Raw genomic sequence first — 17,681 nt, 5'->3', positions numbered from 1 at the left:
ATACTTAATAAACTTTGCACAGTTGTAAACATTTTTTACATTGTCTCTGTTGGTGGGAACTTCAGTGAGAGGATGCATGCGTGTGTCAAGCAGTCTAGCCAGGAGACTTGGCAGTCTATGTTTCTGAAATGGCAAAATAGATATATTTGCGTATGTATAGAATATCTAAGAAGTACAAGCATCATGAAGGCAGAGGTTTTCTTTTTCCTGTTCTGGTCACCATTTTATCTCCAGAACCTAGAACTGGTTCATAGTGTATCTTCCATAAGTTCTAGTCAAATAAAGCCTGAAGAGGTGGCTCGGCAGTTAGGAGCATTTGCTTCTCTTCCAGAGTGCATTCCGAGTGCCCACATCAGGAGGGCCACAGCCACCTGTAACTCCAGCTTCACAGCATCTGGCATCATCTCTGCCCTCCATGGGCAACTCCACTTCTGCACTTACCCATTCTCAAATGCATGCATAAATACATCAAAATATTTTTAAATAAAATTTTAAAAATTAGTCAAAAGAAGAAAATAATCAGGTGAAACCTATCAAAACCCAACCAGTGGTTACCTAAGAGACAACTGAAGAAAGATATTGGAATGTGGTACTGCTGTCCCAGGGGAAAGATAAAGGAATATTGGTGGAAGTATTATTTTCTTAGCTATATACCTTTTAATATTTTAAATTTGTATCATGAATATGTACCAACTACTTTTAATATTCTAAGTGATGCTCTTGAAGACAATTCCATCACATGGGATATAGACAGACACATATAACACAGGACAGAGATACATACATACATATGTACTATATATAACCATTAATTGTCTTTTCTTTCCTTAAATTTTTCCCTGCTTTTTAATGTCACACATTTGTCTTCTGAATGTTCATTAATTTCCATCCTCAGAGATGCTTGTCATCAAGAATTCATTCAGTACAGAAAAATCAAAGCAAAGCTCCTCTGAAACCCTTCATTCATAAGAAAACTACTAGCAAACTGCTTGGCGTCTCCCAGATACTGCTTTGCATATGCAAACCTCAGAATGAGTCTGCACCCACTCTGCCTTCAGGCTGTGACTCACACGAGGCTGTGCAATTTCACATGAATGAATCCACCTTTTCTCTCATTCCTGGTCAACAAATACACATTGTGTCATCCTCTGTGGGTAGACAGGTACCACGCACGCTTTATTTAAAGCGTGCTGTCGCTGGTGGGCAGACAGCTTGCTTTCAGAGCTCCCTGTTAAAATAACTCTGCTGTGTACGTACATATATGTACATTTTGAGCATTGTCCAATTTGTCATAGTAAAAAATGTTCCGTTTTTTTGAATGGTATTTTTACTTACATATACTTGTGTTGGGGAGGGTATATATATACATGCGTGCAGTGCCCATGGTGGCCAGAAGAGAGACCCAGATCTGGGGTTACAGGTGCCTCTGAGCCACTCAAGATAGGTGCTGGGATCCCAAACTGAGGTCCCCTGGGACAGCAGTACCTGCTCTTAGCCTCTGGGCCATCTCTCCATCCCCCGCGTCCCAGTCCTGTCATCATATCTGCTTTATTTCCTCTCTCTCACAGGGATGGAGAGGTGTGCACTGATGACAAGCTGCACATGCTTGCTAGCTTTTCCTCCCTTTTCCATTTCTAGGCAATAAAATACAGCTCCGCAGAAACAGAAAGAAGCCAGAGCCAGGCGGACTACCCAGAATCCCTGTGGATCTTTGAGCAGGAGGAGATGTTTTCCATCGGCATAGAAGAAGTAAGTGGTCTCCCGGGGTCCCTGATTACCCAGCACTGATATGTGTAAGCACCTGTTCTGTATTAGAACCAAGCATCTGCCCAGAGTGTCTCCACTGTTACCTTCATACATATCCAAGAGTTCAGTTAAAAGTCCGGAATGAGTCCGCTCACTGACAAAATTTAACTCATCTGCTGCAGACCCGCCACCATGACCGCTGTTCCCATGTGGGGTGACTTTCTCTGCAGGTGTTTGACATTTTGCCCCTCTATGGAGTTCTGCAGCCATACAGCAGCCAGCAGATATCATTTACCTTCTATGGGCACTGTGACATCATTGCAAAGGCCAAAGCTCTGTGTGAAGTGGAAGGAGGGCCCACCTATGAGATAGTCCTGAAGGGAGAGGCCTCCCTGGTCAGCTACTCCTTTGACACCAAGGACATTAACTACGGACTACAGGTATTGCAGACTTACACATGGCTTGTAGCCCTTACCCTTGAATCTCTCTTGAATCATCACACATCAGTAATCAGCTCCCCTGCCCCGGTCCCCCTGTTTGCAACCATTTTCCCTTGCATTTCTCACTGTCTCCTCAAGTTAAACATGAGAAGATGCTCGTTTTTCCATCCAGAAGCTGCTGTGGTCCTTCTCTTTCTCTCGTTAGCACTATTTTCCCACACCCCTCCATTTACAATGCCCAAGGCTCTTTGCTGCACTCTCCCACACACCCCACATACATTCAGCACCCAGTATTTCCAAGTCACCCACCTATGTCCCACTCAGTCACACTAATCACACTACAGGACTTCATCGAGCCATGCCTAGATTTTTGTTTCGATGTTTTGGGGTTTGATTTCTAGAGGCAGGGTCTCATGCAACCAGGCTTACCTCAAACTCACTGTGCAGCCAAGGGATGACCTCAATTCCTGATCCTCCCACCTCCGCCTCCCAAGTGCCAGGATTACACACATCCCAGTGGTGTCAGGAGCTGTGGAGTGTCACACAGTTTACCCTTTTGTCCAATCAGCCCCACCTGCAAGATGTTTGTTGCAATGAGTCACTGGTCTGGCTCAAGGCCTCTGACAGACCATCGTCACTGGACCCTCACCGAAGCTCCTCTCAGATATCCTGCTGTTGTGTTGCCCCGAGTTATGGAAATGTCATTCCACAGGGCCAGACCATCATGCACTCCCGCAGGCCATAGATAGGGCAGACAATAGGGTGGGCCAACCAACTGATCAGTGTCTTACGGAGTGTCTGTAGGGCACATGTGCTGATCCCCTTTGTCAGGGCAAGAGCAGAAGCCCCAGACAGGTAACAGCCCTTCTTCCTGTTCTCTCTCCAGCTGTTTGACCATGTCATGGAGCGCGAAATCACACTGAAAAATATTGGGAAAGTTGGCTTTGAGTTCAAGGTTCTGACTAACTACCAGTCTTCGCCACAGAATCTTCTCCCTGGAGTACCACTTATCTTGCCTCTGTCGGTGAGTCTGGACTGAGAGGGCTCACACCAGAGAGACAAGCCATACCCAGGCCGGGGATCACTACTGCCAGTACCGCAGGTGTGGCTTTTTTAGTTAGAACTGAGAATTTGGAGTCAACTATGATGGTGCACATGTGTAATCCCAGCATTCAGGAGAGCGAAGCAGGAGGACCAGTTGTTTGATGGAGGCCAGTCTTGACTACTTAGCAAGTTTGAGGCCAACATTGGTTATATGAACCTCGTCAATAGACGGATTGATGGATAGACTGATAGAAAGATAGACTTAGGGACATTCTTCATTAAAGAAACATTTATCAAGTCCTACATTACCCATTTCCAGGTACCATGGATGCATGATGAACCAATTAAATACAACCTATGGATTTTCCCCATGATAATCATTGATTTTAGTTGGATGTGGTACACCTTTCAAATCCCAGCACTCTGGAGGCATAGGAAGGAGACCCTTACATTTAAGGTCACCCTGTCTGATGAGATACTATTTCAATGGTGGGGAGAGTGTTTCCCACCAGGATCAAATGTCCTTGCAGTTCCTGGGAGCTTCCCCCATACAAGCTGTACCAAAGCAACTATTCCTCTGCACGTATGAAAACACCCACAGCCTTGAAAGAGTCACTGTGGCTTTCGAAGCAAGGGGATGTGGCTCCTGATGATACTGTATTGATCTCACAGTTTCTAAAACCTTTTGTTGAATTTTTCTCCTCCTGAAGATGACACATGATTTTTATAAAACGCTAGAAAATAGTTTTTAAAAAACTTTATTATTAATTTATAGTTATTCATAGTCTTTTGGGGACTTTATTTTTATCTATGTGGGTGAGTGCCCAAGGAGACCAGAGAGGGACGTCAGAGCCCTCAAACTGGAGTCACTGGCAACGGTTAGGAGGCACCTGACTCGGGTCCTCCAACAGCAAAGTGCTCTTAGCCGCTGTGCCATCTTATCATCCAGAGACGAGGAATGCTGTTCTCCCTGACATGTCGTTCATACCCATGTCCATCGCCAGCCCCTGTGGCCTTTGACCTGTGTACCCATATGTTAACTCCATGCTATTGTCATGGCTGTGGCTTTCAAACCCCGGTTAGGAGCTGCTAAATCAACTCCCTTCATTCTTCTCCTGATAAGCCTTAACTGCTCTTCTGAATTGGCATCTGTGATTCCTTTTCCTAACTTCATAAGTCTAAGGCTGACCGTTGTTTATTAAAGAACAGTGGAAAAGGCAAGGCTGTTTATATATATCCATTAGCCTCACCTCATAAGTTTTTGGAAGATGACAGTTTGAAACAGGAAGAAATCAGGCTGGAGAGATGGCTCAGTGGTTAAGAGCACTTGTCATCACACCTTTGTTATCAAGTGACAATTGGTCCATAAACTCCTTCTTTGTGCTCTGGCCAGCTTGGGTGTAAGAAGTGAGCATTTCTTTCCTTTCTGTCCTCTGGGATAATTTGCCAACTGATTGCTTTCTGAGAGGCTGGCCAGACTTGTTCAAATGCCACATGTGCCTTCTTCTCCAGGAAGGTTCCTTGGACTCAGCAATAAGTCATTCTCACAACTATGATTTATTATAGCAGAAGGGCACAAAGCAAAATCAGCAAAGGAATGAAGCCCAAAGACAAAAGGTCAAAAGCGAGACACACCTGAGAGGATGCCCGCCAGGGAGCCCCACGGGACACTAAGTCCCTGCCTTAGCTATTCTTTTCATTTCTGTGACAAAATACCAGGCCAAAAAAAAAGCAATGAATTGGGAGGGGAGAAGAAAAGGAGGGCTAGTGGGAGGAAGGAAGGGCAGAGGAAGGAAGGAAGGAAGGAAGGAAGGAAGGAAGGAAGGAAGGAAGGAAGGAAGGAACGAAGGAACGAAGGAACGAAGGAAGGGCTTATTTGAGAAGGAATATAGTCACCATGTGGGGCCCGCAGATTGTCCGCATTGCAGCAGGAGCCTGAGGTGCTGGCGACAGTGTCCACACTCAGGAAGCATCAGGAGAGGTGGATGCCACTTGTTAAGCTTGCTTCCTCATGTTTATTCTCTCCCGGACCCCAGCCCATGGGACAGTGCCACCCACATTCCGGGTGTGTCTAACCTCAATTAAGCCATTCTGAAAACACCTTCACAGATGCACAGATGGATGTTTCCATGGTGATCCTAAAGCCAGTCACATTGACAACAAAGCTTAATCATCACAGTCCCCCAGTAATAAACTGTGGCGACGGCTTGAGAGCTGCCAGGGACTCACTGGAGATGCTTGTCACCTGGGGGCTTCTGCCTATCACATAGCAAAATTCCCTCAGGAATCAAGCAAGGAGGTGACATAAACTGTACTATTTGCACAAATGCGGCAAGGTAAAGAATGGCAAGAACCTTCCAGAACTTTGGCTCCCAGATGCCAATCAAGGGTCAGCCTTGCAAGAGGCCTTTCTGGGGTGTAGATGCTGGCCCTTGAAACTAGATCCCCCGAAAGAGCAGTCAATGCTCTTAACCACTGTGCCATCTACCTAGCCACAACTATGCCAGTTTTAAATAAAGCTTGCGAAAAAAGCAAAGTTCTTTTGGAACCTCAACTGGGAAAGTAATACTGGCCAAATTCTAGTTAAGGAAGTATCTATGATTGAGTATGATTTGTATCTTCATAGTTTTTGAATTCTGTTTTTCCAACCTGTGTCCAGACTGGCAGCTCATGCGGTTACATTATGTTAGACAGTCCGAAATTGTTTTTACCTTACCTGTGTTATGTGTAGCATCGTTTGATGTTTTCTAAAATGCAAGGTTTACTAAATATAATAAGCATTTTATTAGCTGATTATAGCATTTTTCCGTTCCTCAGTTTTATAGGAGGAGCCTGTTCTTTGCATAGGCTCCCAGAAAGGAAGGTTCTGGTGTCTCATTCTTTTTCCATCAGCCCACATTGTTCTTATTTCCTCTATTTGCTCCAGTATTGGACAGTAGGTATACCTATGACGTCTGGTGTCCAGAAATGAGCAAGATATTTCTTAGAATCCACCCTATTGATCCCACAGTCCTTGGGGCAAAAGGCAGACCCTTCCTTCTGTGACTCACCTTTCAGGCCTTGACCCCGTCTTCAGAGTTTTATCCCAGGAACGTGAATCCATTTCTCCAGGGGCTACATTAGCAGAAAACTCCCCATTATGCACAATTGCTCCTAAAAGCAGAAGCAGAAGCCACACGCTGGTAGCCAAATCTCTTGATGAGGTTTTTCTGAAACTTTCTCAAGCAGCATCCTCCGCCTCAGAACTCAAGCTGTCCCTTGTGCCATGGCCTGCGCCAGGGTATGGTCTTCTTTACGTGATGACATGAAATGTTTTGTTCTGTTTCTTTGTGTTGGGTTTAGTCTTCAGACAAGGTCTCTCTAGGCAGCCCAGGCTGGCCTCAAACAAAACCCTCCTGCGTCCACTGAGTGCTGGGGTTCCATTCGTACACTGCTGTGCTGACGCCTACAGGGTTTCCTCCCTGTGTGCTTACTGCTCTCAAAGTCCCACGAGAGGCACATAAGCATCGCCTGTGGTGCGCGTTCTCACCCAACTTGATACATTCTACCAGCTTTGTGTTTTAAAAAGACAAATTTAGTGTGGCCTTCCTTTGCATTTCCCTCATGGCTGACAAAGGTGAGGGCTTCCACTGTCTGAATCTGGAACGAAAAGAATCCTGTAGGTAATATACCACCACACTTGCTTTCCAGTTACACCGCAGAATCAAAGGGATAAGCAACCGGGCACTGGCACCAAATAAATAAATAAAACAGTATAAAACCACACACATCCAGTTATCTGATTTTGTTGTTGTTGTTGTTGTTTTAGAAATGCCAAAAATACACATCAGAGGACAGATGCTGGTTCTGGGAAATCTGGCTTTCCCTGGGTGGAAAGTGAAACTAGGTCCCGATCTCTCTCCCTTCCCAAATTCAACATCTAATGGAGCAAAGACCTCAGGATCTAATTGCTAGTCTGGTAGGGTGTGGCAGTGCTGCGTACTTTTAATCCCAGCACTGGGAGGCAGAGGCAGGTGGAGCTCTGTGAGTTCAAGACCAGCCTGGTACAGCGAAACTGCTAAAGGGGGGAAAAAGCATATTTCAACCTCTAGGTAAGCACAGGTGAGAGCTTTCTGAATAAGACTCCAGAAGCACAGGGAATAAGGTCATCAATGGACAAAGTTGTTTTATGGAAGTTAGAAGCTTCTGTACCAAAAAAGAAAATGTGAAGTAATTGAACAGTCAGCCCACAGAGTGGGAAAACATCGCTGCTAGTGACTCGTCCCACAGAGGACCAGTGTACACAATACACAAAGCTCAAAACCCAGACATTAAGAAAGGAACAACCCATTCTGTTTTAACACTCTGTTAAAATGTTCCCTGTGTTCCTCTTTTGGGCAGTGCCTGTTCCTCTGCTGCCTACTTCCCTGTATTTTCTGATTGATTTAAGTTTGAAGTCAACTTTGTTAGAGATTAGTATGGCCACACCTGCTTGTTTCTTAGGTCCATTTGCTTGATAAGCCTTTTCCCAGCCCTTTACTCTGAGTAGGTGCCTGTCTTCGTGGTTGAGGTGTGTTTCTTGTAAACAGCAGAATGTTGGATCCTGTTTTCTTATCCAATCTCTTAGCCTGTGCCTTTTTATAGGTGAGTTGAGTCCATTGACATTAAGTGATATTAATGACCAGTGGTTGTTAACTCCGGTCGCTTTTTTAGTCGTAGAGTTTGTGTATTTCCCTTCTTTGAGTTGTGTTGGTGAAGGGTCTCTAGATGTCTGAGTTATTGTGGTCATTGTTGGACTCCTTGGTTAGTGATTTTCCTTCTATTACTTTCTGTAAGGCTGGATTTGTGGCTGCGTATTGTTTAAATTTGTTTTTATCCTGGAAATTTTTATTTTCTCCATTTATAGTGAACGAAAGCTTGGCTGGGTATAGTAGTCTGGGCTTGCATCCATGGTCTCTCAATTTCTGCACTACATCTATCCAGGACCTTCTGGCTTTCATGGTTTCCATGGAGAAGTCAGGTGTAAGTCTGATAGGTTTACCTTTATAAGTAATTTGGCCTTTTTCCTTTGCAGCTCTTAAAATTCTTTCCTTATTCTGTATGCTTTGTGTTTTGATTATTATATGGCGAGGGGATGTTTTTTTTTTTTTGATCCAGCCTATTCGGTGTTCTGTATGCTTCTTGAACCTTCATAGGTATATCTTTCTTTAGGTTGGGAAAGTTTTCTTCTATAATTTTATTAAATATATTTTCTGGATCATTGAGTTGCACTTCTCCTTCTTTTACTCCTATTATTCTTAGGTTTGGTCTTTTTATTGTGTCCCATATTTCCTGAATGTTTTGTGATGAGAGTTTGTTGGACTTGCTGTTTTCTTTGATCAGTGTGTTTATTTTCTCTATGGTATCTTCAGAATCTGAGATTCTTTCTTCTAACTCTTATATTCTGCTGGTTATGCTTGTTTCTGTAGACTCTGTTTGTTTACTTAAATTTTCCATGTCCAGCCGGCCCTCTGTTTGTGTTTTCTTCTTTGCCTCCATTTCAGTTTTCAAGTCTTGAACTGTCTCCATTATCTGTTTGTTTTTCCTTGGTTTTCTAGGGTATCATTCACTGATTTATTCAATTCTTCAAACTTTCTGTTATATATCTCATCCATTTCTATAAGGGCGTTTTTTACATGCTGTTTAAGGGCCTCTATCACTTTCATGAAGTCAATTTTTTCTACTTCTTCTTGATTAAGGTGTTCATGTCCTCCCGTTGTGAGGTCGCTGGTTTCTGGTGGCTTCATGTTGCTTTTCAGATTGTTGGGTGAATTCTTGCATTGGTGTCTGCCCATCTCTTCTTCCAAATGCTCCCTTATGGATCTTCCTTTACCAGATCAGGTCTCCTTGCCTACTGATGTACCTTCCCAGTGATAGCTCTCCCCAGTGATGACTCTCCTGGTGCCGAGATCAGATCTCCGTGCCCAATGATGGCTTTCCCCAATGCTGGTTCTCCTGGCACCCAGATCAGGTCTCCGTGTTGGTTGGGCAGCTCGCAAATAAAGCGCCTACCCTGCTTGGTGCAGGCAGGCCATAGAAACAAAGGAACTCCCGCCCCCTTGGGTGCCCCAAGGATTCGGACCCAGTGCCCAGACAGGCTGGGCTGGGTGATGTTGTGTCCAAAGAGGGCAGGGGGGCCAAAGTGGGGAGGGTTCTGGATGCAAGCTGGGTGGGATAGGAACAAAGAGGCAGTATGTAGGGAGTAGAGGCCCTGCAGAGAGCCCAAGAAGGATAGGGGGCTGAGGAACCCCTGAGTTCCCTGTCCCGGGCTCGCACTGCGGGGTCAGAAACTCACCCCAATGTTGGCTCTCCTGGCGCCAAGAGATCAGGTCTCCGTGCTGGTTGGGTAGCTCGCAAACAAAGCCCCTATCTTGCTTGGTGCAGGCAGGCTATAGAAACAAAGGAACTCCCGCCCGCTTAGGTGCCCTGAGGATTCGGACCCAGTGCCCAGACAGGCTGGGCTGGGTGATGTTATGTGTCCAAAGAGGGAAGGGGGGCCGAAGTGGGGAGGGTTCTGGATGCAAGCTGGGTGGGATAGGAAGAAAGAGGCAGTATGCAGGGAGTAGAGGCCCTGCAGAGAGCCCAAGAAGGATAGGGGGCTGAGGAACCCCTGAGTTCCCTGTCCTGGGCTGGTACCGCAGGGTCAGAAACTCATCCCAATGTTGGCTCTCCTGGCGCCAAGAGATCAGGTCTCCCCTTCCCTGTATTTTCTTGTCATTTTTCCTACAGCTTCTTGGGAACTGATCTGAGGGTAGTGTTTCTAGCCATCCACAGGGAGCGTAAGTCCGTTGCACAATGTCCAGCTCTCTCTGATCTCTCTGCCATGTAGGGTTTTATCCGCTCAAATAAGGAGCAGGTGCTGAAAGTTTACTACTTGCCTGGAATACCTGAGGTCTTCCAAAGAAGCTTCCAGATACAGATCGCCCACCTGGACCCAGAAAATATCACTCTGTATGGAGAGGGCATCTTTCCCCGGATCAGCCTTGATCTGCACAGGAACCTCCGAGGTACTGTCATCCACTGCAGTAGCATACCCCCAGATGACAAAAGCGACCAGTGTTCTCTTTGCCTTTGTCTGCATCTTTGAAGGCTCGCGGCTACTCACTTTGGTCATTTTATTTGCTTGCAAAACCTTCTCTAGTACTCTTCTGTGTTGTGCCTCAGTTGCCAGGGGTTGAGGACAAGAAGTAAATTCGACTCAAGTTGTGACCATTGCAAACTAAGACTCCAGGTCTGTTTTGCCATCATTAAACTCCCTATCAAAGGGAGAGGTTTGGACCAGTGTGTGTCCCTTCCAACCAAAACTTCTCTCCCAGTCTCCTGTCCCAGTAGCATGCTTTGTATCTTGGTGACAGAGCTGGAGTCTGGGTACTGTCAGGTATAGTAGAACTCCCAGAACAGAACCATCACAGGAAGCAGCCACACCCTGTAGACCTTCACGCAGGGGCCTCACTTAGACACTGAAGTTACATACTATTTGCTATTTGCCTTCATGCTTTTTCTGGCCCCATGTGGTCCCCAGAGCCAGCTTCCTGTGCCAGGCGGGTACTCCTGCCTTGGTAGGTCCTAATACTTGACTGAGATGCTCTTTTAGTCTGCTCTTCCTGACCCAAGACAGGACCAAAAGTCAAGAGAACCTGCTTGTTCTTCATGGCTTCCTTCTTTGCCTCCCTTGGGTCCACTTTCTCTACAGTGCTTCAGACTGAAGCCTATTTCCCAGCCTTCCTCTGCCTTCTCTAAAGTCACAAACTCACTGGCTCCAGATCATCTAATAAATTATACTTAGCAGCTCCCCGAAAACATGTTTTCATATTATGTTGTATTATATTTCATATAGCATAAATGTTAGTAAAGCTAAGACCACACTACACTCCAGTATTATAGCTTCAACCAGAGAGAGGTAACCAGCTCCACACACACCCTCAGTCCTCAGGATCCAGCCAGAACTAGCTTCAGGGGCAAAATTACACATGCACAAGTCACACACATAAAATGGTATGGTATTTGCATGGCTCCTACACACATCAGCCCATGTACTTCAACCCACCTGTAGACTCTCACTGGCCTAATACAGTAGAAGTGTCTAACGGTGACTTGCTCAATTGCCAGGAGATCATAATGAGACAAAGCCTATCCAACGTCACTACAGATACACTGTTTGTCCAAACAGTGTTGGCCATAAGTATTAGAATGTGTAGATCCGGACCCTATAGACACAGGAGACCATTGCCTCACAGTTGAAAATCAGGTTCCCCGTTAGCGCCATAACACAGAGGGTGCGGTTATCAGGAAGGTTTTTCAGTTACCCAGATCTGCACACCCATCGTTTGGGATTAAGCCCCGGTGTCCACTGCAGTCTCATCGTCCCCCAGAGTTTCACAGTCGGCTTTTTCATTTCTTCACCCACTTTGACCTGTGCAGCGTTTTGAGTTTGCAGTGACTTTCAGTGAATCCAGGTGTCTGCAATCCCTGTGCTAATTGTCTCCCTCCTTAGTGAGGGTCTTGTGGCTCTCTTAGATTTAAAGAAACTTGACCCCAACATATCCTTTGTGTTAACTGGGAGGGACTTAGGGTGTCAAAAGCCCCTGGAAGAGTGACCAGTCGTCTCAGCTTGTCCAGCATTGGAAGGGACTCCAGGGCTAGAGGGTTTAGTGTGAGAACTGAGCAACGTTCCAAGTGAGCCTGTTGGCCTCTCACAGTTTTGAGGGCCAGCTTGTAGTTTTTATGAGCCATGTCATTAAACTCAGTGAGGTCTCAGATACAAATCCAGCTCACTCACAAATTACCTGTCCCTCCAAAGTAGAGAAAATATGGCAAGTGAAGTGTCAAAATGTTCCCTTCCCTTCCCGGCTCCCCCTGAGCTGTGAGGCTAGGCTTGAGGCTGAGCGCATCTCTGACTACGCTGATTCCCTCCCCTCCGCCCTCCACAGGTAATGAAAAGTATGAACGCTTCCTGGAACAAGCGAAGAAGAACATGGAGAAAGAGTATAATAAATATGAGTCTGTCAATCAATATGAGATGATCTCTGAGGACAACACTGAGGAGGAGAACACAGAGGTGAGAGCAGCTCCGCCCTGCGCAGAATGTCTGTGAGGACGAGAGCGCGTGCAAATTGGGGTGGGGCGATGACGCGGGACATCCCAGACACAATGCGGCGCACGGGAAGAAGGCAAGGCGAGCCCAACGAGGTGAGCAGCTGTCTGGAGAACCGGTAAGAGCTTTGGACTTTCCCTGGGGGTAAGAAGGAACCGCTGAAATGTTTTAACCAGAAGTGCTGTGGTTAATTGGGCTTGCATCTCTGAAAGATCCCTGTAGCTGTGTCGTGGGCTATGGGGACAGGGCTTAATGGGGTAAGAGCAGATACGCGGGGCTAGGGGCTTTTAAAGCTGTTGGGATGCTTCTAGGTGAGAAGGGGTAGGGGTGCAGACGGTGCTGATGGCAGTCAGGGAAGAGAGAATTGAGTCGGGAGAGGAATGTTTCAGAGCTAGAGTGGTCAAGCACTCAGAACCGATTGGGTGTGAACTGAAGTGATGCTTCTCTTGGACGCTTCATAGAGAAGGAGTGTCAGGAGAGGGGACTCAGAAGGAAAAACAAGTTTGGGTAGGAAGAGTAGGGGGGGAATGAGCTGAGATGGTCCATTATTGAGCATAAAATTGCTTTCTTTTTATTTTTTGAAAACTTCATACACATTTATCCTGTATCTGAGTCACATATGCATCTCCCCACTCCCTCCTTCCAGCCCCCCCATATGTCTCCCATCTGTCGAAACACCCCAATGGATCTCTCATCTCCCTCTCTACTTCTTGCCCCTTTTTTAACCAAGTCCAAATAGAGCTGCTTATATGTATGAGATCGTCTACTGGGGTATGAGCATCCTACTAACGTCTACCCCTCCCCAAGCAAAGTCTCCCTCCAATAGCAGCCACCAATTACCACTAGCTGCTCGGCGAGGGGTGGGGCTTTGGGAACCCCTCCCCACTCCATGCTGGAATTTTTAACTGACTTGGTCTCATGGCGGTCTTGTGCGGCAACCACGGAACTCGGTCTCGTGCGGCAACCACGGAACTTGTGAGTTCATGTGTGTAACAGCTCTCCTCCCCATCTCTGGATCTTACATTCTTTCAACCCCCTCCTCCAGGATGTCCCCTGGGCCTTTGTGAGGGGATGTGACATTGCTGCCCCACCCACAGCGGAGCACTCACAATCGTTATTCTCAGCATCTAGAACTCTTGTGAGTTTGCATTAAACGCTGGGTTCCACATGTGAAGCCCTCTGCCTGTAACTCTAATTCCAGGGGAGCCAAGGCCTCTGGCCGCTCTGGACCTCTGGGCTCATGAGCACACAACCACGGATACATATCTTCGTATAAGTAAAACTTTAAAAAGAAACGGAGGGCAGAGCGTCCTTGCATAGGAATATTAAAATGCCCATTGAAGCTGAAGCCACACAGAGAAAACACACAGTAGTTCTGTGGCACTTGCCAAGACATTTTTATTTTTAAAAATATTTATTATATATTTATTTGCCAGGGGACTGGGTGCGTGCCACAGACAGGTGAGACAGTCGGAGGACAGCTTTTAGGAGTTAGTTCTTCCTTCCTCCTCAGGTCGTCATACTCAAGCGAATGCCTCTGTGCCTGCTGAGCCACCTGGCCAGCCCATTTTTTTAAACTCTACTGTTTGGGGGCAGAGAGATGGCTCAGCAGGTAAGTGCACTTGTTGCTCTTCCAGAGGATCCAAGTTCAGCTCCCACCCATCCCGGTCTCCGGTTCCAGGGGATCTGATGCTTTCTTCTGAACTACGTGAACACCAGGCATACATTTGGTACACATGAATATATGTAGGCAAAACACTCATATACATAAAATAAACAAATCTTAAAATAATCGGTTTTTTTAAAGTCCTTTCCTCGTTGGTGAGTGCATGAGAATTTATTCATTGTGAAGCTAATCTTTATTTACTACACATTTGGAACATGGGAGGGATAAAATCAGTAGTTTTCCCTTTGTGGGAAAAATTCTTGCCTACAACGAATAAAGAGACTACGTATTCTAGAGCGACCTTCTGAATTGCTCTTGCTCTTGCCCCAGGTAAGTGCTCATCTCCAGATGGAAGTAGAGCGACTTATAGTCCAAGACTATGCCCTGGAACACCAAAAGGCAATCTCCTCCAGTACCACAGACACCTACCTCAGCAATCGGAGTCGCCGCAAAATAGCCAGGTGAGGGCCCTTTTGTGTTTGGGTTACCTTTGTTTCCGAGTGTGGTGAGGCAGACTGTGTTTCTTTTCTCCTGAGAAGCTAATTGATCTCCTAGGACTGAAAGCCATGCACTGTGTGTTAGCTGCCATCCCTAGCATCAAGCCAACCAGGCAATTTTGGATCTTAAAGCCAGAATGTCAAATCCAATAGACAGGCCCCCTTTTCAGGCTCAGGGGACCCACACTGAACATGTCGCCAGATAATGGCCAGGCAAACGCGTGGACGTCTGAAGGATGCATGGAGTTTCTAGTCTCTCTGCTAGTGGCCCTTAGCTATTCTCCACTCTGGAAAACAAAGCTTCACAAGGAGAGAACTCACTCTCTCCTTTTGGGAAAAGTGGCCTCCCAGGCTTGAAAGTGACTAGTAAGGACAGCCCGTACCTGTTTCAGAGTCCAGCTACCTGAGTACATCCTGGACTTCGGCTACATTGTGCTTGGTAACGTCCGAACCCACATCATCAAGATCACCAACACCAGTCACTTTCCAGTGTCTTTCCATGCAGAAAAGCATGTCCTTCACAATACAGGTACCAGGAGCCCGCCTACTTGCCCCATCCTTCTAGAACAGCGTTCCTGCTGTTCATTCAGCGGAAGGAGTTTCTGGGCTATTCCATGATACTTTGGACAGCCTGTCCCAGAGGGCCTGCTACGGAGAGCAGCTTCTCTGTGCTGCTTTCTTTGCTCATGAAAAATAATTTCCTCCATCACCATCTAGGCTTCAGCACTGAGCTAGACCGTGTAAAGAATCTGCCCTACTGCGAGACAGAAACATTTGAAGTGAGATGCGACCCACAAGGGGCTAATATTCCTGTGGGGAACAAAGAAGTCATTCTCCCCATCAAGGTATGGTGCGCCACGGGGCCTACATGACCTTCCAGGTCCCAGCCATGCCTGTTGAGAACCCCAAGATTATGCAGTCCTGGGGATCAAAAGTTGGGTTCTGAGCATCCTAGGCAAGATATTTACCGCTGAGCTATATCTCCAGCCTGAGACATTGTATCGCTGCTGCTGCTGCTGCTGCTGCTGCTGCTGCTGCTGCTGCTGCTGCTGCTGCTGCTGCTGCTGTTCCTAACTCCAAGCCACATGGTAACCACAATTTTCTGACCCTTTTCCAGGTGTCTGGAGGGCCAACCATTCACCTCTGCCTCCAAGCCACTGTGACCATTCCAAGTATGAGCCTGTCTTGCAACAAAGTAGAATTTTCTACAATCCAGTGTGGACAGTGCATGGTGGAAACCATTCAGCTTTCCAACACTCTTCAAGTTCCGTGCAAATGGTTTGTCCACACCCCGCAGCCTACTAACAAGGTAAACTGGGTTTCCCTTCTCTCCATCTCTGCTGTATCCAGAGCTGGGGTTCTGGGCCTTTCCTCCTATCATTTTAACTTCCTGTGGAAGCCTCTCGGTGTTAGCCATTGCCCAGTCCCTAAACCTGGTACTGGAAGATGTCCCCAGGCCTTGCCGTTGGGTGTAATGTCATACCACCCTTCTGCCTCTGGCACACATCCCCTGGTGCCTGGGAAGCGCTCAGGAAATGTAGCTTCTGTGAGTGCTGAGTAGGCTAGAACTGTTTGCTACATGAATGATCTAACTGTCTAACGTTTATAACCCAGCTGGATAAGCACATGCCAAAGTATTTGAGACGGAAACTACAGGCGGAGATGATTCCAAAGACTCGGATCTTTGAGATCCAACCCACTTCTGGAGTCTTGGACCCTGGCGAGAGGGCCAATGTGCAAGTGAAATTCATGCCCAAAGAAGAGGTGAGCTTGAAAACATATGAGCCTCTGTAGAGATCTTCCTTCTGGGTCGCTTTGAGGTCAGAGCCCAGGGTTGTCTGAGACTCATACCTTTCTGCATATGGCATGCTCTTCAAGGTCACCTACTTCCTGGGTAGCCAGCCTGGTGGGCTGGGCCCAGCAGCCCTGAGAGATATGCCAGCTTTCACTGCGGCACGGTATCAGTGGCATGCTGCCTCTGTTTTTACAGGCTGTGTATCTTGGAACAAATCACTTGTCTGACTAAGTCTCGGCTTGTTCATAGGTAACATAAAAAGCAATAATATTCCCATATCAAACCTCCCTTATTGCAATTCAGAAATCCAATAAGCTCAAAACGTGGGGGTTGCAATTTCATAAGTTTCATATTAAAACCTACTCAATAGAAAAACCTCATTTGATCTGACATGACTGTTTTTGCCTTTCTTTATCCTTCTTAGTTTTCAAACATTGCGACTGCCAAAATATTAATGTGTTTCATTACAGGAGTCCTTGCCGAGACTCCACTTAGGACACCGGGTAGCAGAGCCCAGATGCACTGTGCTTACCTTCTTACTGATCAGAATTTGAAAGCATCTGGACACTGGGATTTCTGATAAGCTAGCATAGAGTCGCAGCCAGGGCTCTTAGGGTCATTCTAAAGATTAGCAACACTGAATGGAGCACACAGCACGCTCCCCTGTGTATCATCAGTGATGCAGGAACTATTAACTTCTACCAGCCATCACCACGGTAGTCAGTACTTCCTGGCAGAAAGCCTCCCGCGGCCTGATAAATGTCTCTTATGTAATTGCCATGAGTTCAAAGTCGCTCCTAATGGAGCACATGGCAAGAATAATAAAACCCAAGAACTGGAAAGGATCTCAAGACGTCTCACCGTGACAATTTTTATTCAAAGCTAAAAACATCTGAGTGATGTTTTCCTTTTGATTTTGGTTTCAAAGACAGGGTTTTATGCAGCCCAGGATGGCCTGGACCTTACTAGGTAGCACTAAGATAGCCTTGAACTCTCAATCCTTGGCCTCACAAGTACTGGAGTTGCAGGCATGCCCCACCATGCCTTATATATTCTATTCTTTTATAAGAAAAATCTATGTAAATTTTATACAATATATGGCTAACTCCCATATTCCTGGTAATAGCTTTGAAGAAATGCTTCAGGATCTGCAATGGGAAAGTAGAAAAGTAAATAACCTCATATTTCATTCTAAACTGAAGCTTATGTTCCTACCTATCAGAGTCTACCCATAATGCTGCTGATGCTGAAGCTTCTTTCTGCCCCCTTCTTCCCTGCCTGATCTGCTCTCCATCCTCCTGTCCCTCCTCCACCCCTTCTTCCCTGCCTGATCCTCTCTCCATCCTCCTGTCCCTCCTCCACCCCTTCTTCCCTGCCTGAT

General features: G+C 46.4%; 1 protein-coding gene across 1 annotated transcript in view; it reads left to right on the top strand.

The window, feature by feature from the left end:
• Positions 1–17,681, top strand: part of Hydin (HYDIN, axonemal central pair apparatus protein) — a 332,133-nt gene that overhangs the window by 209,687 nt on the left and 104,765 nt on the right. The window contains exons 26-35 of the mRNA XM_005345678.3: positions 1,639–1,749; positions 1,977–2,186; positions 3,073–3,210; positions 10,078–10,255; positions 12,179–12,306; positions 14,339–14,469; positions 14,898–15,034; positions 15,223–15,350; positions 15,623–15,814; positions 16,120–16,269. Coding sequence (XP_005345735.1) covers positions 1,639–1,749; positions 1,977–2,186; positions 3,073–3,210; positions 10,078–10,255; positions 12,179–12,306; positions 14,339–14,469; positions 14,898–15,034; positions 15,223–15,350; positions 15,623–15,814; positions 16,120–16,269 — 1,503 coding nt within the window. The remainder of the gene's footprint in view (positions 1–1,638; positions 1,750–1,976; positions 2,187–3,072; positions 3,211–10,077; positions 10,256–12,178; positions 12,307–14,338; positions 14,470–14,897; positions 15,035–15,222; positions 15,351–15,622; positions 15,815–16,119; positions 16,270–17,681) is intronic.

Source organism: Microtus ochrogaster, chromosome 4 (assembly GCF_000317375.1).
Source record: "Microtus ochrogaster isolate Prairie Vole_2 chromosome 4, MicOch1.0, whole genome shotgun sequence".
NCBI classification, from domain to species: domain Eukaryota; kingdom Metazoa; phylum Chordata; class Mammalia; order Rodentia; family Cricetidae; genus Microtus; species Microtus ochrogaster.
This window is presented reverse-complemented; position numbering and strand designations above follow the sequence as displayed.